Genomic DNA, 21,569 nt, shown 5'->3' on the forward strand with positions numbered 1-21,569 from the left:
GCCTCGGCCAGGTCACTCCCCAGTTCTGAACGGACCATTGGAGAATTCAACATCTCCAAATTACCTCTTAACAAACTGCAGAATTTAACGTCACAAGGACCAGGTTTTGGTTTCTCTGTGGAAATGTCTGTGGACTGCCACCTCTTGGGGTTATATATTACCCCAGTGATACTTTATCTCTTGCAGCAAATGAAGCTTCTAACCCCTTTTCACCCCAAAATATGGAGCCAGTTGTTCCAAAATAAAAGTCACAACAGTTACAAAGGGCTAAGAGAAAGCCAGCGAAGCAGGAATCCCAAATGGGTTTCGCCTGCAGGCAAGGGGCAAAGGCAGTGAGACATGTTAACTTTAACAACACCATTTTACAAAATTCAAAAAAGAACTAGGTCACCCTGTCACTACAGAGATCAGCTGGAATTAGTTTAACACCAGTGTGTCCAAACAGAGGTCAAAAAGAGCTCATTTATTGACAAAATTAAGAGGGTATGGCTATTAGCAAGCTGATTTCTTAGATCACATTTGTGTGGTTGTCTTGGAGGGTCTGAAGACAAGGCAGATGCCACTCAAGAGAGTCCTGGGTTCAGGTTTGCAGTGGCTCTCAGACGCAGATTTCCAAGCCATGGATTTAAAAGGCAGGGTTGCAAGGGCTTGTCTGGATTTGCAGCGTGCATCTGCCAAACATTTCAATGCATATATTTGTAACACAGACCAAGAGTTATATACAATCCAACTGGAGGCTCCCACATTACGTTTAAAGGATGGCACCAAGCAGCAGGTCTCTGCAGCATGCCGAGAGGCTAGAGCTCCTCAAAGAGCAATCCTTGGAGGAAATCCAATAACAGAGCATACCACAGCATCATACTTGCTGTGCTGTCAAGAAGAGTCTTAACCCTTGGCCTACGGCGATTCATCTTTGCTTGCAACCTCTAACGTTTTCCACCACCATTCACACAGACACATTAGTAGCATTTAGCCACAGCCTAAAACATCAAACATGGATCAATCACCATGGGCCAAACCCATCTAAGCTTTTACCCTGGGCCACAGGAAAGGGAACCCTGTCCAGAAAAAGATGAGAAGAACTCAGAAAACTTCAACAGCACCCAGGAACAGCCTCAGATGGTAAAATGGAAGAGTTTGCTTCATCCTTAAAGACTCCACTAGGTAAACTGCTTGGGGCTGTAGCCTCCACCTTATTTTTGTCAGGAAGGACCAACCCTTGCTCAAATACTGTTCTGATCAGCTGTCAGAGAACTTAAGCTGGGTTCAAAGACAACAATTGTATGACTCTGTCCCCAGTTCTACACTTTCAGTGCCTGCCTCCCTCTCCCAGCACCCCCACAGCAGAGGCTGATCAGAATATGCCCTGGAGCTAAGTTATCCCTGTCGTGTTGCCTGCAGCCTCTCCGGCTCACCCAGCCTGAAGGGGCTCTGGGTCTGCATCAGCATCCCTGCCTTCAGCGCCCGGAATTAGGCTCCGCAGATTAGGCAACGTGCCGAGGCTTATCTCCGTGTCTAATCACTCAATAAAGTTGCAACCTGGTGCATTTGTACCGTATTAGGTCTCGCTCACCAACACGGGCTTTAAAGGTCATCTGCCTCCTCCAATCACTGCCAGGTTTATTGCGGCGGGTTTGCCTGCCCCACCAGCTCCCGCTCCAGCTCCCGCTCCCACCGGCTGGCCACCGCCAGCAGAAATCCAATTATGGGGACAATGGTCCCAGCCCGCCGAGGCTCCCGGGCCCCTCCACGCTCCCGCCCCAGCGCCCCCTCCACAATGGCTGCTTTTGTCTCGGCCTGGCTATTGTTTGGGATTCTCTCGCATCCCTGGACACGGGATAAAGAGGCGTGTTTGGGGAGATGTTTATGAATGAGGCCTCAGAGCACAAGGGTGCAGCAACGCGGGGCTCGGCCCTGGACAAAAAGGGGCACGGTTTCTAAAAGCCACGTCAAAAGCAAATCATTAAAGATGCAACAGGCACTAGCCAGGAACAAAAAGTTACGGGCAAACTGGAAATAAGAAGTGAAATCCTAGTCCTTCCAAAGCCAAGGGAAGTTTTGCCACGGACCTCAGTGCTGCCAGAGTATCTCCAAAATACACTAAGTAAAATACCTAGCAGATCCCACTGCTTTTAGCCACTGCTTTGGAAAGATTTTACATCCTATTGATTTCCAAAGGGGAAAAGAAATCATTTTAGTTTAATGAGAATATTTTCTGATGATAAATGTAGCAGATAGCGGCAGTAAGTAGTAGGATGCAAGCCAAAGAAACTAGGTGAAAAATGCCAGCTAATAAAAATCTAAATCATTCTCCTTATGTTAGAGAAAATACTCCATTCTGTAAGGAATACTTTGAACTAAATTCATCAACAGGAGAGATCTACGTGTCCTATAAGACCTGTAAGAGTGACGAGGATCTTCCCAACTAAGAGCCTATGAGACCAGGCCAGTTCTGCAGCGCAAAACCCCGTGGGAGCTCGGGCAGCTGGCAAAGTTAAGCTCAACTTCTAAAATACCTTCAGCATTACAGTGCTACGAGTCTCACTAACTGCCAAAACCCATCTTCCCTCACACATCCAGGCCTACCAGGGACAAAGCCACCCGCAAACCCCATCCGTCACGTTGGAAAGTGCCTCTTTGTGAGGCTCTGCTGAGCAAAAGAAGATAGGAATATTGTGAAACCTTTCTAGCCTTTTAAAGAGTAGAGGCAGATATATAATTGCATTCAATGAAACATCATATGGTAATAAGCAGCAATGGAATAGCCAAGTATAAATCTCCCATTCAGGAGAGTGTCACATGTATAAATCTATTTACCAAGGATTACTCTGTAGCTCCTACCATAATAAATCATGGGAAAATGCCTTGTGCACCACTAGCAGAGCAGGGATTCGGAAGAGCAGGCTGGCTGTTCTTTGTAAGTAGGCACTGATAACTAGCCAACCTGAGAGTTTGTTACAAATATGATATTAATTGCACTCTGCTTATTTGGTATGCTTGCTTGGATGCTTGAGGGGGTTGGGGTTGATGTTTTTTTTTTCTTTTTTAAACTTAGACTTTCCTCTTTGCAATGAGAACACTGACAGACATAGACTGTAGTACTAAGCTAAAGTCCAAGGGTCCAAAGGGTCCACTAAGCCAAAGTTCAGTGTCCAAAGTCCATTCACTGAAGGAACTACAAAGGCTCTTTTGACTTCAAAAGACTTAGGATCAGGTCACGATTCATCGTCACCATTTACAAAAGAATGCTATTCCGGCCTAGTTTCTACTCAATGTAAATGTTTTATGTAGGCTAATCCCAGATAAATAACTGTTTTCTTGCATTATCTAGATCTTTCTGTACACATTATGGGCTGTATTAGAAAGATTAAGCTCTGCACAGTCAACAAAGAGCCTCTCTATAGGATGCTCCAGCTCCCAGCTCTGCAAGAATGCCACGTCACATACCGAAGTACCCTGCGTATCTGCAAGACTTGCCAAAACCTCTTGCTAATCACCTGAAGTTTCTTATTTGTAGCCATGAGCAAAAGCAAACAGCGTTTCAGAAAAGCTTTTGTTCTGTGCCAAAGAGCCAAGGCTACGTTTCATTCCAGAAGTAGCCAGGTAAGCAGAAAGGTCACACGCCACTGTAGCATTTGATAGACCAGAATCAGACTGAAAACACAGGGCAGTCGTATGGAGCAGCCGACAGCTTTAATGCCACCCAGTTCAGTGACATCTGAAGTGCAGCAATTCATTGAAGACAATTTCAGTGCCAGAACACCCGGTGTAGTACAGCCTTCACACCTCTGGCTGTGTGGATGGCATGGTAGAAGGGATCTCTGATACCCCACAGACTGTCCTCCCAAAATCATTTGGGTAATATACTTTACCATACACTTCAAATCTTTCTTTCCTACTGCTTGTGACCCCAGCTGCCCTTCATATGCTTAGTATCAACTTGACAGAAATCAAACAGCTCTCTTCGTGTTCACATGGTCATCACCTGCACAGCACAAGACCGCGAGCCAAATTCACCCTTGGTCTATAACTCAGCTAACTGGATGAAAAAAGCCTCAAGAAACGGCCTTCTTTAGCGCAGTAACATCTCAAAATCTGAGATGAGTTTGATCTACATGCGTAAAGCTGAAGAGTAAACAAAGCAGTTGCCTCTGAAAAAAAAAAAAGAAAATCTGTACCTTTTTTCAAGTGCCAACGAGCTTATTGCAGTTTCCATCGTGCCAACAAAATTATCAACCACATGTAAATCTTCCTAGGAAACCCCCCAAGTCTTTTCTAATAAAATGACTGTAGAAAATACAGCTATGTTCTCCTGTTTCCAGTCCTCACCACTGAACTTCCACTCCAGTCACCATCTCTCCCAACCTGGGGCTCGCAAAAGAGCTTCAGGAGCTCCTCGCTCTCCTGGCTTAACCACCTTGGGCAAAGAGGGAATATCTGAGACCGCAAATGCTGCTCAGCCAAGAACCAGCTCTGCTAGTACATGTAGATCCATATCATTAAGATCCCCACCTCCACAGCCAGAGCTTTACAGCTGAGATCCTCGCTGGTCTCCAGTCCTTGAAAAAGCACCGAGATCTGGATGCAGCTTTTCAGGTTAGGAATGCAAAAGCAGTATGTGAAATGCCTGCTTGCATATGGTCATGTTACAGCTAAAGAGGGACTTCTCCCTCTAGAACTGTCTTTCTGGCAATTGCCACCAAACAGTAAATTCACACGCAAAATATTTATAAAATATATCTGCAATCTACGCGATGCTCACATTGCAGAACATCCCATTACACACATAAATCTGGACAAATAGCGAAGACGTTCTGGGATGAACATCTGAAGAAGCTGCTAGAGAAAAACCTGTGTGTGCCCACCACAGTGCCTGATCCCACCTACTTTGCCGGGTGCTTTTCTCAGGCATCACTCTCACTGCCCTTTGACACAGGCAATTATCTGCTCCCAATCCCGGCTGACCTCGCATTCCTTTCCCACCTGCAACTCCCATGTAAAGATAACAGGAGTTTTCATCCACATTAGCTTAGCCTCTTTGTTCTGGGCAAGGAAACGATATTCATAATGCCCAAACTGATTTAATTCCAGTAGAGGATTAGCTTCGGTCTCTGTTGCTGGAGAACGAAAAGGCGAGCAAGAAATTACCGTCGAATAATTACAATGCTTTTTGCTTTACAATGGGTACCCAGAGGTTTGCAAAAAACAACCCTTGTGCTGGACTGAATCCATAGTAAATTCCTAAGCATGCCTCAGACACACTTAGAAAGCCCACCGAGTCCTGCAGATACGGCCCAGGACTGAAGGTCGGAAGATGAAAGCTCTCTTGCCTGCTCTTTGCATACTTAGGCTAGTCAACATCCAAACCATAAAAAAGGGGGAATAACGCTATTTCTCAGGCTTATAAATATGCTATAAGGCCAAACTCATTAGCGTTTACAAAGCATTTCTAGAATCCTTGTCTGGAAGGAGTTATACAACCATAAAGTATTATTCATGCTGTTCTAAGGCAGAAAAGTACATATTACTGCAAATCCAGCAGTAGCTTTTCATGCACCATTAAGGTTTACTACACAGTCTTAATCTAATCATAAGCACTTCAGAACCCAGATCTGTCATTCGAAACATACAGATCAGACTTCATCACTGAATAACCAACTGGGTCAACGATATACGGCACAGGACACACAGGCGCTTTTTTTTGCTCATTTATCCTACACATCATAAGCTGAATCATTTGTATTTTCAAAACTCCATCATTAGTGGTTTTCCTGCCATCTTGCATTATCTCTACTCAGGATTCCAACAGGTTCAAAACCCTGGTACTAGATCTGTTTGCACATTTTTAAAAAAGAAGGATGGCAAGGAGCGCAAAGTTCAGGTCTACACCTCCCCCAGCATTTATTGAGGAAACGGGTTCCTTCAGGCAACTTTTCCTGCCCATTATTATTCTGGGATCTCCTTCGCTTGCAATTCTGAAAATGTATTCATAACTAGTGGTAGACTTGCTTTTGACTTGCTGATCAAAATACAATCTTTATAGCTTCAGGCATCCTCATCAATGCTGTGCTGGAGGGAGTTCAATCCAGTTCAATGAAATTGGCTGTTAAAAATAAGAGCTACCTCCCAAACCACATCTTTGGACTCACTTACTTCATCTCCTCCTTTGGGCTGCCACCGCACCCCTTTGCAGCGGTCTCCAACTCCGTCTTGAGCTTGGCAGGCAACTCTTGCTGCCCACCCTGAGGACATCTTCCCCACCAGCTCAGCACAAGGGCTGCAGAACAGCTTCATCTGAGCTTGGCAGAAGTTCTCCCCTCCCCTCTTGCTGTCTATCCTCCTGCAGCAGGTCCAGGAGGTCAGCACCTTCATGGCCCTCCCCAGGCCAGGCCACGCACCCCATGTTGCCCAGCCCTTCCCTTCGGCTCTACAGATGTTCTTTTCGACAGAACAACCCCATCCTTTTGTGTCTGATACGGTTTTGGTTTAAATCCAGATATGAAATCTCTTATTTAAAAAGAAAAGGTCAAATTCAAATATCCATCCTTAAACATAACACAGTCAAGGAGTTTTACCCTTTAGATAGCATTCCTTTTGCAGGGTCAGTTCCAAGCCTTTCCCAAAAATATTGTATTTGCTTCACTTTGAACTGCCAAATAAAAAAAAAAAATTAAAAAATGGACAGTCTTCTAATTTTTATCCAAATAAGGCAGAATGAAAGGACAGGACAGGAGATTTTCCATTGGAAACCTTCCCTGTCCAACCTGGCCGAGATGCTACTATGGGCCTCTCCAACAACTGCATCAGCTGCTGTTTATGTGATCTGTTCCTCGTCTCGCAGGACTCTGAGCAGACTTGTCTCCACAGCTGTGGGATCAGAAAGCTTGCTGGACTTATGCTGTCCCGGACAGAGGGCATTTACCTCTCTGCAGTGACACTTCCTCAAGTACACAGCCCTATGGCCAAGAAAATTAGCTAGTCACCTCATGTACTTCCAAGAGCAAAGTCTGAATCACGTTCAGAATACTTAATAGTCCAAAAATGTTGAGCACCTGCCCTTTGAACAGAGGATGCCCTGCAGGTATCCCAGATGGATCCCCGAATAGGGAGATGCTCTGGATCGCTTGCCGTTGTGCAAACTCTTGACCTGCTGGTGCTACCTCCACCTCCAAACCCACCCTTGGCTCCCACTCGTGCTCGGCAGCAGATGCCATTGCGTTACAAAATGCTCACTTTAGTGGAAGAAGAAAAAAAAACAACAACAAAACACATGGAAGGAGATAAACACGTAGGTTTACATTTAAGCACGGATTAAACAGCACTGCTGTTTAGAAGAGTGTGTTTTTAAAGAACAAATTTCCAGAGGAACTTAATTATGCTCCTCGGGTTAACAAAAGGATTTGCGTGATCCAGTTTCCCTTCCTCTCTACACCACGAGTGATGGACATGACTGAATAGAATGATCCACTTAACCCCACAGGACCTACACCCATCATTTTAAATAATTAAATAGCATTCATTTGGGGTGATCCTTTCTCTCCCTCTCCCCGCTGCTTAGCTTTACATATAGAAAACATTTAGCGTACAAGGCAAACAACAAACAGGAATATAATTAGTCCTTTCGAACCAAGATGTTGTTTAACTTAACTAATTGAGAAGAGAGAAAGCAAGAGCTCGCACTGCGTGGCTAGCGGCGAAGTCATAAAATGTCACTTCTCTGAGGTTCATACTCCAGTAATTATCCTTTATACAAAGAACAGTGACTCATAATTCTGCATTTTCATAAAAATCCTGCACAAAAAGGTCTGCAATAAAAGACACCCCCTCCTCCCCTCTTTTTTCTTGGTCAACTTGAGGCTGAAACAAGGTCTTTATGAGCTGTGGGAGTGGAAAGTCATTAGGGTTTCAATTCCAAATGAAAATTAAGGCTTTTAACTTCCCATACTACTCATACTGACAACCTTTCATACATAATTGCCAAGGAAGAGTTACTGCGGTCTTGTCACCCTCCTAATGATTCAGTGATACGCTGACAAATAGATCCTCCCTACAAATTCCACCGCGCAAACGGGAATAAAAGCCCAAGGTGGTTAAGAAACACTGGGTTCACACCCAAGTGACTTTGATGACTTTTCAGTCAGGGCTTGTTAGGAGTTAACAAATTATCAGCAACAGAAATAGAGCAATCAAGGGATCGGGTAAGAATTTAATTGGAAAGAGGAAAGGTGTCTTCAGCAATTCCGGCAAAGACACCGTGGCTTTGCAGTGACACCGGGAGCAACGTGACAATAAGGACGTGTCCACTTCACGGTTGTGATGCTTCACCTCAGCCAAAAACAGCACTACGCTGCCAAGTAAACAGCGTTTTAAATTCCAATATATAATACGATACTCAACTAGGCAATTCAGATGGGACGAGCTGAAATAACAACAAATGCTGGCCCCACTCTCTGAAAGAGGTAACCTGTTGCTGTGACAGCAGCAGCATCTTTCGGAGCTCGTTTCTGTCTGTGAAGAGGCAAACACTGCTCTTTATCCTATTTTCCTCCTCATCTTCTCATTTGGGAGAAAAAATTGACAAATTTGTATTTTTGATGGTTGGCTGGAGACTGCCCGTACTTCATCATCCTGCAGTGCCAAGAAGTATAGACAATACAGAAAGAAGCACCCCAACACGCGAAGTGTTTTTATCCCAGGAAAGCTGAAACAGGATTTGAAGCAACTCCAAAACTGGGAATTAGAAATGTCTGGAGTTACTATAAAGGCTGCTCCTTCCTTGCTAGCTCATTATAACTCAAAACCTGCGTTGTTTGTTATCACTGGTATCATAGCAATGGTTAGAGGCCCCATTTGAGGTAAGGGTCTAATCCTGTTGAGCGCTGTATGGGCATGTTATAAATGACCCAATGAACCACAAGAAACTTGGAGAAGACAATGGAAATATATTATCCTGGTTGTGTAAAAGAAGATTCACAGATCATGCAGTTTACCTACGACTACATCAGGAAGCCCCGTTACAGTGAGAAAGAGCACCAAATCTGAGTCCCGATTCAGTGCTGGAAGTTGCAGAACCACCCATCCTTTTGCGATTTTAAAGCTTACAGCTAAACCAATACAGTCTTAACTGACCTCGTAAAAAGAGGACTGCATTTTGTTACAAGAGGCCAGGAGACGAGCACGGGAGACTTCCAAATAAACTGCTTAGAATCCAGAAAGCAAACAGCTACACCAAAAACTCGAAAAGAACAACTTTCAGAACATGGTCAAATACAGTCACACACGTGCAGCTGCATCCACGTGGCCTGGAGGACAGAGAGCTGCAGAAATCATTATTTTCCCTGAGATGGAACCTGCAGCCACTCCAAAAGAGAAGATCTCCACAAACAAGGCGTATATTATCATGTTTCAGGACATCAAAGAGGAATAAAGACGCAGGCTTTAAAAACCGTTCCCCATCTTTTAAGAGGTGTAACAAACAAGCGGTTAAGAGGATGAAAAAAGGGAAAACACCGCAAACGTTATCAGAATTGGGAGACAGAAAGGCTGCTGCGCTGGCTGAAATACTCAACCAGTTTGCAGCCTCAAAAATAAACACCACAAAGAAATGAATGAATAATTGAAACACAGCAAGCGAGTACATAGGTGTACGTAACAGCAAAGGACAGGTGTACCAGCAGTCTGAAAAGGAGCGAGCAATTGACTCACTCCTGTGCTGGGTTTGAGTTGCAATCAGGAAAAGGAACAAGGGGACACTTTATCAGAGTTTTTCACAATATGCCATCTTTGTGCGACGCATGAGCCACTGGTGGAGATCATATAACCTATAACTACGTATCACATTCACCAGCCAACAAGCTTTTAACTCAGTGGAAAGGGATTAAAAGCTCCGCAGATCCAAAGCATAGATCAAAGTTATATTCAGCTGCTGGGAAATATATAAATATGAGACTGCAAACCCCAGCAAGGGAGATAAGAAAAGGAAATCAGGAAGACAAAAGAATACTGTGCATCACAAAAGTCCTTTAAGATTGTACATAAAAATAAGATTTTCTTAACACCTTTCTTAGGAGCTGAAAAAGATTCAGCAGCAGCCAAAATGAATGATTTTTTATTCCTGATACTCTGCTAGCATCTGATGATGCTACTCCGGCATAAAACAAATGAATGATTTTTTTTATTACTAATACTCTGCTAGCATCTGATGATGCTACTCCGGCATAAAACAGTGGACTTTTTATGTAGGTTGTCCTGGAGCCATTTCTAGTAGATCCTACTGAAAACAAAACTGAGGGAGAACCAATGAAAACATCATCATGACAAAGGTAACTAGCCACATGTGTATAACCAGGGGTAGTCCACTGGCTACCCAAAAATCAAGCGGACTATTACCTAAATAGTCCAGGTTATGTCCATTGTTGAAGATTAAAGATGCTATGGATCTCCTTTGAATAAAAGACTAAAGCAAGTGTAATGAGTCCAAATCTTGACTCCATTCAAGTCAAACAGTGTCCCCGCAGTAACTTCACTGGGCACTGAGATGGACCACGCCACCGAACAGCCTGATACAACGTCACAGCCGTCCTTCAAGGAGCAGAGTGTCACAGGAGTGGCACTTATAGGACAAGGCATTTAGTAGATCCTACTGAAAACAAAAATGAGGGAGAACCAGTGAAAACATCATCATGACAAAGGTAACTGGCCACATGTGTATAACCAGGGGTAGTCCACTGGCTACCCAAAAATCAAGCGGACTATTACCTAAATAGTCCAGGTTACGTCCATTGTTGAAGATTAAAGATGCTATGGATCTCCTTTGAATAAAAGACTAAAGCAAGTGTAATGAGTCCAAATCTTGACTCCATTCAAGTCAAACAGTGTCCCCGCAGTAACTTCACTGGGCACTGAGATGGACCACGCCACCGAACAGCCTGATACAACGTCACAGCCGTCCTTCAAGGAGCAGAGTGTCACAGGAGTGGCACTTATAGGACAAGGCATTATCAATAAGTGTCACAGAATGAATTAAATGTACCTTAGCAAGTAAAAAACTGCAGAAGAAAGACAGGTGCCAACCCTCCAGAGACTGCTTAGCACTTAATGGAGAGTCGGAAAACAGGAAAGCAGGTTTTCATCTCGCATTTGTGATAGGCAGCAACCTGTCTTCAGATGATCCAGGATGGAGGATGTGGGGAAGGACAAACATTTTTTAAGTCTAGTCAACCCCACTAGATCAGAGACTGACAGCAAGCCTCCTGCTGCATTGGTTTCCATAGAAATATTACGCTTTGGGGAATGGAAATGCTGTAAGGCTTACTTTTCCTTCTTCTCTGAAATAATGATTTGCTTTTGCTGCTTTACTTTGAGTGGTCCTTTTGCCTGCTCCTTTCCTCTCCGTGGGCCTTCTGCAGCGAGAGGACGGAGCAGCACCCGGGGGCAGCTCTCCCCATCACACCAAAACGGGGCTCAGCACCCCTTGGCCTGGTTTGGTTATCCCGGGGTCTCATCTGGTTATCCTGGGAAGGACAGGTCACATACGGCCAACAGACCCTCAGGTATAGGCAGCCCTGGAGCATCCTACTGCCCCGGAGACAATTTGAAACAGCACCAAAGGATCTCCTCTTGCTTCCCAGCCTGAGCTCTTCTCCATCCATTTGTTCCGCATCCTCCATCTCCCACAGACATTCAAGTGCTGCTGCCTCCCTCCATACATGAATGAAGCCCCGGCAGCAGAGGAGTTTGGGGATGAAATGGGAGGACAGTGCAGTCCTGAGTGTCACTGCACAGAGCTGGGGGATGGGGCGAAGTCTGAAGGGCTTTTTGGAGCACTCCAGCTTTGATTGAACTAATTCTGCCAGCCAGCCGGGGTTGACACAACCGCACACGACAGCTAGCGTGTCACCCCTGTGACTGCAGCTCACAGCTGGACCAGAGCCCCGATGCCATGAGCCCATGCTCCCTCTTCCATACATGAATGAAGCCCCGGCAGCAGAGGAGTTTGGGGATGAAATGGGAGGACAGTGCAGTCCTGAGTGTCACTGCACAGAGCTGGGGGATGGGGCGAAGTCTGAAGGGCTTTTTGGAGCACTCCAGCTTTGATTGAACTAATTCTGCCAGCCAGCCGGGGTTGACACAACCGCACACGACAGCTAGCGTGTCACCCCTGTGACTGCAGCTCACAGCTGGACCAGAGCCCCGATGCCATGAGCCCATGCTCCCTCTGCTACAGACAGCCCTTGCCCACCCCAGGCAAACAGGAGACATCCTGTCCCACAAGCGGGTAGAAGACCATGCAGACGAGGAACTCGTTCAGATCAGATTTAGGGTTGCTTCTATCTCACAGCAAGATCCCTAAAGTCTCAAATCCAACCCTAAATCTGCTTCACAAGGACTATATTTCACAAGAGAGAGTCTCTGAGCAAGGTGAACACTTGGTACTTGAACCACCATCGCTTAGAGATGTAAAAAGTCAGTATGAGCAATGAGGGGCAAACAGCAAGGCAAAAGCGACTGCAGCTCACAGCTGGACCAGAGCCCTGATGCCATGAGCCCCACACTCACCACCCAAGCTCCCTCTGCTACAGACAGCACAGCTCTCTCCCACCACGACCACCCCAGGCAAACAGGAGACATCCCATCCCACAAGCGGGTAGGAGAAGACCATGCAGACGAGGAACTCATTCAGATCAGGTTTAGGGTTGCTTCGATCTCACCGCAAGATCCCTAAAGTCTCAAATCCAACCTGAAATCTAATTCACAAGGACAATCTTTCACAAGAGAGAGTCTCTGAGCAAGGTGAACACTTGGTCCTTGAACACGATGGTACCACCATGGCTTAGAGATGAAAAAAGTCAGTACGAGCAATGAGGGGCAAACAGCAAGGCAAAAGCCATTCAAGGGAAGGAAGAGTATATCTATCCACCTGTATGCAGAGGGACCAAAGTAACCTGGCATAAACAGTCTTGGCCCAGACATGAATCACCAGAAAAGTGTTCAAAATAACCTGTACAGCAGCCTTCAATTGCCATGGTGACAAATGCTTCCTAATGCCTAAGAGCAGCTGAGTCCTGAACTCCACACACCTCATTCACTAACAAAAGCGCTCATTATATTGGGGGGAAAAAAAAAAATAAAAAAATCACGGATGAATTGTGGCCATTTTAAGCCCTTCTCAGATGAAGGGCTGATTTACACACTCTCATTTCAATGGGGAGCGCCGCGCTCACGTCGCTGCTAATTCAGAAGATGGAGCTGGCTGGCTTTCTGCTTCACAATTCAGTAGGCAGGGGAAAAAGACAGATTCCCTGAGACAGTGTTACTTTTTCTGCCAGGAGTTATCTATTTGCAGAAGTGGGTCAACTTTCTCTTGGTGGACATGTGAGTGTGCGAGTGCCTGGCAGCGCCGCCTGCGAACCTCTGCCGGCTCCGCGCGCCGAGGAACCTCTGCACATAACTATTTATGGCAGCCAAGTGCTTCATGAATTGCAGCGAGCTAACCACAAGGGGAGGATGACATTTGGCGACAGGGCAAGGATGAATTCTGGCTGGCAGACAAAAAAAGTCAGGTTAAAAATACAGAACGCAGCAGCGAAGCCAGCCAGTCGCCGCTAATTCGCGGGGAAGCTGGGGGTGCAGCTCCCAAACCTTCCCTCTTCCACACGAGCAACGGCGTGTGTTTTGCAGCGGGATGCATTAAGGCCTGATTGCCAGCGTGGAAAGGCCTTCAGCCTTCCTGGGGCCAAGTGTTCGCTAAACAGGCTTAGAAATTATTTTTTCATTTGCCTCACTCCACACCTTCTGATGTCCACCAGACATTTTTGCCAGTTTAAGCACCTCATCTCCATCTCACCCACCAGTGAGATCAGGCCATCCTTGCGCTCCCAGAGGACAAAGGGCAGCCCCAGTAGAGAAGGATGCTGCAGGGCCAGCCTCAGGGGACAACACCAGCAGACCCTGCCATGGATATGTCTGTGAGATGCACGCAAGGCCACAGCCATGCTGGGGCAGATAAAAAGCCCAGTGCCTCCCAGAGGGGGCCTCCAGGATCACCCAGGTTCCATGGATGTGGTCAGCCTTGTCCACACAAGAGCATTAACCCTCGAGCTTTCAGATGCAACCCTCGTGTTGGTGTCCGTGCCCTTCATCTCCACACGCACACCGACTGCAACACCTGCCAAGGCTGCATTTTGGGTTGCCATGCCTGCCACTTAATTAGATCACCACTTAATTCTATCCTCAGCTTTATTTGATGAAATGCCTCCAGAGGACCAAATCATTTACATGTAACCAACACAGTTTATTCCCCTTATTTTGATTGCTTTTGACAAGTGTAAGTTAATAATTCCATCAAAGGCCCATAGAAAATTGCCTTTTAATCAATACAATTTTTTTTTCCTTCAACAGGACAGCTAAGAACAAGGTATCTCCACAGCAAATTGAAAGAGGAAAACAGATTTGAATGCAGTACTATGGCGAATATATTTCCAGATATGGCCCAATTTTAAAACCTCGCTCAAGTGTCTTGAGCCTTGTTTTCAGGATCACTGATGTCTGGGAGCTGAGAGGGCTGCCACAGAGACAGCGCCACAGCAAGAAAGTAGGAGCAGGTACCAACAAAGATGCCTCAAGTGGAGCACTCACTCAAGCCTCTTGGACAAGTGGCCAACAACTACTGGCTACAAGAAACTCAACCTGTAGCCTTAGTGTCTGAGACACCAGCATTGATGAGCCTATCAGCAGAACTCATTGAACTAGCAGAGGAGATGGAAACAGATGTTCCTCCAGAGGTCCTGCATCTAGTGTACCAGGACAGGTTTCCTGGCTTAACCACAAGGAACTTGTACGTAGCAGCCTTCAGGATCAAAAATACCCCCAGGTTAAATACAGCGGTATCAAAAAAAAAAAGAAAAGATAAAGCAACGTTCAGAGGATGAAAAGCGCTCTTGATACAAGAAAGATATTAATTGGCACTGGAAGAGTGACCAATGGTCACCACAACACCTCGCACAGGACTGATCTCACCTGACTTCAGATGGTTGCATATGAACTAGCCATCCAGGCTGCCTTCCCATCAGCAGAGAGAAAGAGCACGATTAGCGTACAGCTCTACTCCCTCTAACGCAGACATAGTTGACATAAATCATGACACCAAAGTGCCTTTCTCCACATGGCCGATAAAGGAAGCCCAAGGGGATGTAGACATTAAAGTCTATATTGGAGATATCTCAAATTAAATGGGATGAACCTCACCCTTTGCTTCTGCCCCTGCATCTTCTCATCTCAAAGGCCTCATTAATACGTCATAGTAAATAATATGTATATTGATTATAAATACACTAATAAAAACAAAGGACTTTGGCCTAAAGGCTGTGTGAAGAAGAGGAGAAATAAGTACGGGTAGCTGCACGTCCGATCAATACCAACCCACAGGGAACAGCCATTTCTCTTTGCCACCATTTTAACTGTAATATATCGTACCCTCTAGGTAAATATGTGGACATTTACAAGTGGGAATCAATAGAAGCAGAGATCTTCCCACCCCCTCACCCGGAGAAACCATTCTTCTTCCATTGGAGCAGACAACAGCAAGAGGCCATAGATTAATGTCTCTGCAACTACAGGCTATCTGCCATATCCACGGCTTCCTTCTGGGCCTCTCTGACCACTTTTTAAGTGTTGATGCTTTTAATAATTAAAAAAAGAAAAACAACACAACATGTTGATACAGAAACACATTAACCTTTTACCCAACTGGAAAATAGTAAATGCTCATTTTGGCAACTCAGAGCAAACAGCTTCAGTGGAAGGTGAAGGAGAAGTTCCAACAACAACATTCAGTTGATAGGGGGTGGTGGGGGGGAGGAATTAAAGCCTGAAAGCTCCTTCTGCATGCAGGATTTTGTCCCAGGCACTTCACCAGCTAGTGAGTCTGCATGCCTCCAGGCTTGCAGATGGATAAACAGTTGTCCCAGTCACATCTAGATAAGGCTACAACCAGTGGAAGCCATTGCCCTGGCCTCGGGGAGCTTTGAGTCACTCCTCCCAGTGTTCCCACATACCTCACAGTCCAGGGACACATCCTATAGCACCTGAAGGCTTTTTCCTTCCCTCAGGTCATATCACCCAATGTGGCTGTCTTCTGTTTTTAATTCAGAGGTTTTTTTCAGAAATGTTATTCTGCCAGGAACCAGGCAGTAGCAACGGCCATCGCTCCAATGGCGCTGCCTGAAGCTGGACGGGCAGAAGGACTATGTACACACACAGAGACTCTCATCGTGCATTCAACAAAAAGCCAAAGCACTCACAAGCACAACACAGCGACTCTGCCTTAATTTCTGCCCGGGATCTGCGGGTAGATTTATGGGAACTGTGGCATATCACTCAACACGGATGCAACCAGCCAGTTCCCACCACGAAAGCTCAGAGATGCCCCTGTCCCACAGCCCAGGTCCCAGCTCACACATGGAAACGCCATCTACTTTCAGACCAAGCAGAATTCCTCCTGGCTCTCAGCAGAATACCCAGAGCTGCATAAATTACATGTACAACCTAATATTGGACATTTTCATGCTATCATATACTTATCATATTATCTTCTATAAGTGGATAATTAACCATCAGGTTTCAAGTACCAACTTCCAAAAAGCCAGTTTATAACAGAAAAAAGGCTTCAGAAAAGTGATGGGAAGGTGGGTCACAGGTTGGTTTGGTTTTTCGGTTTTTATACTCATACCATTTAGACTGAATTCTCGTTACAAGTTCATCACCTCCCACTGGCATGGGTCACTGGGGCCAATAAATCAAACCCTCACTCACCAACTCACTTCCAAAGGATCACTGAGGAGAAAATGAGAAATACTGAATCCACCTTTGCTCGCTTAAGGTTTCACTCTGAAGCTACCTCCCTAGGAATGTTTAACAGCCACCAGACTCTTGACTCCTTTAAAAAAGCACTAAAGAAGTGAAACAGTCTTGCTTAATTCCTGGAAAAGCAGAGCACCACACAAAGCCCTGCTGATACCATTAGCAGGGGCAGCACATTTCAGGACTTCCCAGCTTCTCCATAAGCAAAAGTGCTCTAGCAAACAGCTCACCCATGCCTTGCCCCCACCAGCTGTCCAAGGCTTCTGCTGGGTTCTTACTATAGATGTTAAATTCCGCCCTGCATCCCTTTGAGATCCCTCTCCACCCTCTGTAAGAAAGTATACGAGGGCTGTTTATTGCCGTATTAGTTGACCTGCTTTATCCACCTTCACAGGTTAATTACCCAGTGTTTTAAAGACGTGAGACAACAGCACACCAGACTGAAGCTTGCAACCTAAAAATGAAACGCCACACTTTCTCCTCTTCCTCCCTTCCATTTTAACCCAGAGGGGAAAAAAAAAAAAAATCAGAAAAAAAGAGTATAAAAAGGCTGAGCTCTAAGCTGCAAGCAGGGAAGGCAGAGCCGGCCCCGGGAGCCAGGGCAGGATGCTCTCTGCCAGCGCTGCTCCCTGACAGCTCCACCGCCCACCGGACTCACCGGGGTGGTTTTTCACGTTCCCCTGCCCTGCTCCCTCCTCCACATTGTCACCGGCTGAACAGAATTGCCGGCTCCGTCCCCCCTCCAAGACTTCTTGCTGTCAGTCAAAAAAAGGGGCCTGATAAGCTTTGCATTTGCATATGTATTGAGAGGCATTTCCAAAGGCACAGCCAGGGAAACGGCCTCGCTGAATACCGATGCTATCTGAGAACGACAACTATTCAAGTCATTTCACAGCTTCACTACCTAAGTGGAGAGATCAAGCTTGTTTGCATCTTTACAAGGATTATTAGCTTTAAAAGCGCTGATCCTATCTGTCCCACCCTCAGAAACGAAGCCGCGCAGGTTCGCAGCAAAGAGAGCTTCCCAACAGAGACATCTTCCACCGGCACCCCAAAACCAGAAGTCACCAAAATCTAAGGTCATGTCCGAAATGCTGAAGCCCAGACTCCTCCTTTCTATAGATGAGCATGGGAAAGGGTGCAAAGGCACGTAGGCAAACATTTACGTGTGCAGATGCTCTACCACCCCTCCCTACGCTTACCCTACATGGGGTGGGACACGAGACTCAGTTCTCAGTCCCCTCCGAATGATGCTGCTGGACACTGTCCCACACACAGCGTTTGAGGGCAATGAGGGCCGAATTCTGCAAGCAGAGCCTTTCCTCTTCATGCAGACAGGGGTGACTTGAACCCCACGCAAAGACTCTCACGGTGCCTCACACCAGGTTCAAGGGTGAGCTCTGGTGTCCCACATGCCCTGGGTTAACAGGAATGAATTCTAACTGGCTTTGTCCCAGTCAGCTGTCGGTACCTAAAAGGGATGTGGTCTAAGGTTCACAAACCAGAACGGCAAAGCCCTTCTGTCCCCAAACAGTAACGTTTGGGGACAAACGTTCAACATCTGCCAAGTGCTCCCTGGGCCTCTGCGCACGGCGCTCGATGCTTTACGAAAATAAAGTCAAGTCACACCAGGAGCAGAAGCTATCTGCAGATTTACAAAACAGACACTTCTGATTTACACAGCACTAGGAGAGAGAGAGAGAGAAAAAACAACAAACATGTAAAGATGCTTGCTGTGCCCTGCAACATCTGGCGAGTGGATCACCCTTGAAACAAGCAATCCCTGTCTACTGGGCGAGGTGGCCAGAACATCTCCAGCTGTGAGTGGAGACACACAGCTGCAACAACAGGACCGCGCATGGCAAATTCATGAACTTGAGACCTGGGCTGATCAGTGCTGCGTGCCCTCAGATCTCTTGGGGCATAGGGACTTACCATAAGACACAAAAAAGGACCAGGACTCCCTGGTCCCACCAGGATCACCGAAGGCTCTGGGTTAGTCAGTAAACACATCCACTGCTGACACATGGAACCAACCTTGGGGGGCTCCAGCCCTATCTCGTGCTTGAAGGAGGGGAAAGGGCACCTCAACCAGAAAAAAAAGTCCTCTCTGGTTAGAAAAGAGGATTAAGAACATTAAAAGGAAACTTACATACAACAACTAAATAGATCAGTCCCTGGTTTGATTCCTATTGTACCCTCTTGGCCAAACCACTTATTGTAGGAGTCAAGTATTTGGTCTTGGTGGTTTCAAAAGTGAAAAAAAAAATGTCCATTTTAAGGACATTCCAATATTATTATTGCAATGCCCGATCACTATTAGACAAGAGGAGAAACTTTCCTTGAATACAAACTGTCAGAGGAGGCTTGGCAGGATTTCACAGTGGAGCTTGTTCCTAACTTTAATGACTAGGCTAAACAAAATTGTGAGTACGGCATCCCTTCAGAAGTCATCTCTTCTATACAAACAAACCTTGTGTTTCGGAAGCAGAGGAGGGGAACTGAGGGGGATGCACCTCTCCAAAACTACTGAGCATGCCAGAGCCAGCCCTGGGAGCCCACGGAGCTAACAGGTGATGCTCTGTGGGGCAGACCTGCCCTTGCACCAGACGCTTCCAAAATCTCGTCCAGGCTCTCTATCAGTCTTACCAAACCAGCAGACTAACAAGTCAAACATAAACCAAAATATTTAAAAGGGGGGAGAGAGAGGAGGCAGAGCTGGAAAAATCAGTGTTTACTTAAGCGTGAAAATGCAGGTTGGTTTTTGTCAAAAAAAACCCAAACCCAACACCAACAAACAACCAAAACAAACAAACAAAAAAACCCCCACCAACCCTCCAGATAAAAAAGGCTCCAACCCTCAGCCCCAGACATTGGTAACACAGCTCAAGGAGCACCACCACCACCCCCTGCACACAGGTGCCCCTCCCTGGCCCCTGAGGTTGCTCTTCCAAAGAGGTCACCAAGGGTGGGCAAGGGTGGGGATGGCAAGGACTCTCCTCTCCAGGCATCCCTCACCCCATTGGCGAGGGTGGGCAGACCTGCCAAGGGGAGGTGGCTGCTGCCAGGGGAGGGGGGGCTAGGAGGGGGGAAAGGCTCACCATTGAGGCCGTTGGGGATGCTCCGGTGGTGGAGTGGGGCGGACAGGTCATCCATAGACCTCCGCATGGCTCCGGCCTTGCTGTCGCCGGTCTTGTGGTGGTGGAGGTGGTGGTGATGGTGGTCGGGGCTGCCCGCGCTGCCCGTGCTGGAGGTGCTGCTCCCGTCCCCCACGTCCCTGGTGGCCGAGCCGCCGTTGAGGTTGGTCAGGCTGGCCTGGCTGTCGATGGAGCTTCGCGAGCCGGCCCCGCTCCGCTCCTCGTCCAGCATCAGCACCATCTCCTTCAGCTCCACGTTCTCCCGCAGGAGGGTCTCCTGCCTCGCCTCCAGGTCCTTCAGCTTCTGCTGGTACATGCCCACCTCCTTCCACATCACGCTGGCCGTGTGCCTCCCGAAGCGCTGCCATTCCCTCGACAGCTTCTTGCCTTTCTGCCGGTCGTCGTCCAAGAAGCAGCAGAGCTCCCTCAGCTCCTGGTTGTCGTCCTGCAACTTCTGGTTCACCTCCTTCAGCCCGCGGATCTCGTGCAGGTGGAGCTGCAGCCGCCGGTTCACGTCCTTCATTAAGTTGCCGTGTTCCACCATTAAGTTCATCTTTTCATTCTCCACTTTCCTCAGTCTTTTCACCAGCTCTTCCTTGCTCCACCTCAGCATCTCCTCTTCCGAAATTTTGCTCAGGTCTTCTTTAGACCCTTCCAGGGAATTCTTTGCCATCATCTGTGCCTGGGCAAGCGTTTGCTCTGGCGCGGTAACAAACGGGTTGGGGTTATTCGGATTATTTTTGTTCGCCTTGATTTCCTGGGACTAAAATTCACTGCAGCATCTCGGGGAAGAAATATTCTAGTTCTCCGCAGAGCGTTGGACAAGGAAGAAAAGCAACGCCGGACTGGAAGATTTGCGACCCCGCAGACCCCATAATAATAAGAATAAAAATAAAAAGAAGGAAAAAAAAACCAGGCGCCCCCCCCCGAGGGGGCTGGGGGCGGCAGGGAGCCGTGGAGCCGAGCGCTGCCCCCGCTCCGAGCGCAGCCTCCCCCGGCGATCGGTCAACTTACCCCGGGCAAAACAACTACGCGGCGGCCGGTCGGTCTCACACACACACACACCCCCCACTCCCGCCGCCCCCCGTTCCCGGGCGCTCGGTCCACTTGTCCTCCCGTGCCTCCCCCCCTCCTGCCCGCCGCTCCCGGGGAGAGCGGGGAACCCCGCACCTCGGCGCAAGCTCCTCCGCCGCGGGGAGACGCGGGGCCGAGCCCCGGCGGTGACGGCGGCGGCCGATTGCCGGTGCGGCGTTAACCGAGGAGCGGCGGGGGGAAGCCGGGCGCCTTCCCGGAATGGCTCAGCCCTCGGGAGGGAGAGAGAGGGAGGGATGGAAGGAGGGAGGGAAAGAGGGAGGGATGGAGGGATGGAAGGAGGAGCCGGGCGGCAGCGCCGGGGCTGGTCCCACCTCCTGCCGGGCGGGGAGGCGCGGCCCCGGCCCCGGCCCCAACCGGGCGGCGGAGGGGAGCCGGCTGCTGGCCGAGGCGATCCCTCCTCCTCCTTCCCCGCCGCCCCGCTGGCTGCCGGGCTGGGCGCTGCCCGGCTCCCGGTACGCCGCGCCCCGCCGCCGGCTC

At 47.6% G+C, this 21,569-nt stretch overlaps 1 protein-coding gene across 2 annotated transcripts in view; it reads right to left on the reverse strand.

Annotated features, from left to right (window-relative positions):
* Positions 1-21,498, reverse strand: part of CCDC85C (coiled-coil domain containing 85C) — a 111,731-nt gene extending 90,233 nt beyond the window's left edge. For both annotated transcript variants that reach the window (XM_014957458.1, XM_014957457.1), the window contains exon 1: positions 19,962-21,498. In XM_014957458.1, coding sequence (XP_014812944.1) covers positions 19,962-20,673 — 712 coding nt within the window. In that variant the 5' untranslated portion in view covers positions 20,674-21,498. The remainder of the gene's footprint in view (positions 1-19,961) is intronic.
* Positions 21,499-21,569: the final 71 nt, after the last annotated feature.

The sequence above is a fragment of the Calidris pugnax genome, unplaced genomic scaffold (genome assembly GCF_001431845.1).
Source record: "Calidris pugnax isolate Ruff unplaced genomic scaffold, ASM143184v1 scaffold211, whole genome shotgun sequence".
NCBI lineage: Eukaryota > Metazoa > Chordata > Aves > Charadriiformes > Scolopacidae > Calidris > Calidris pugnax.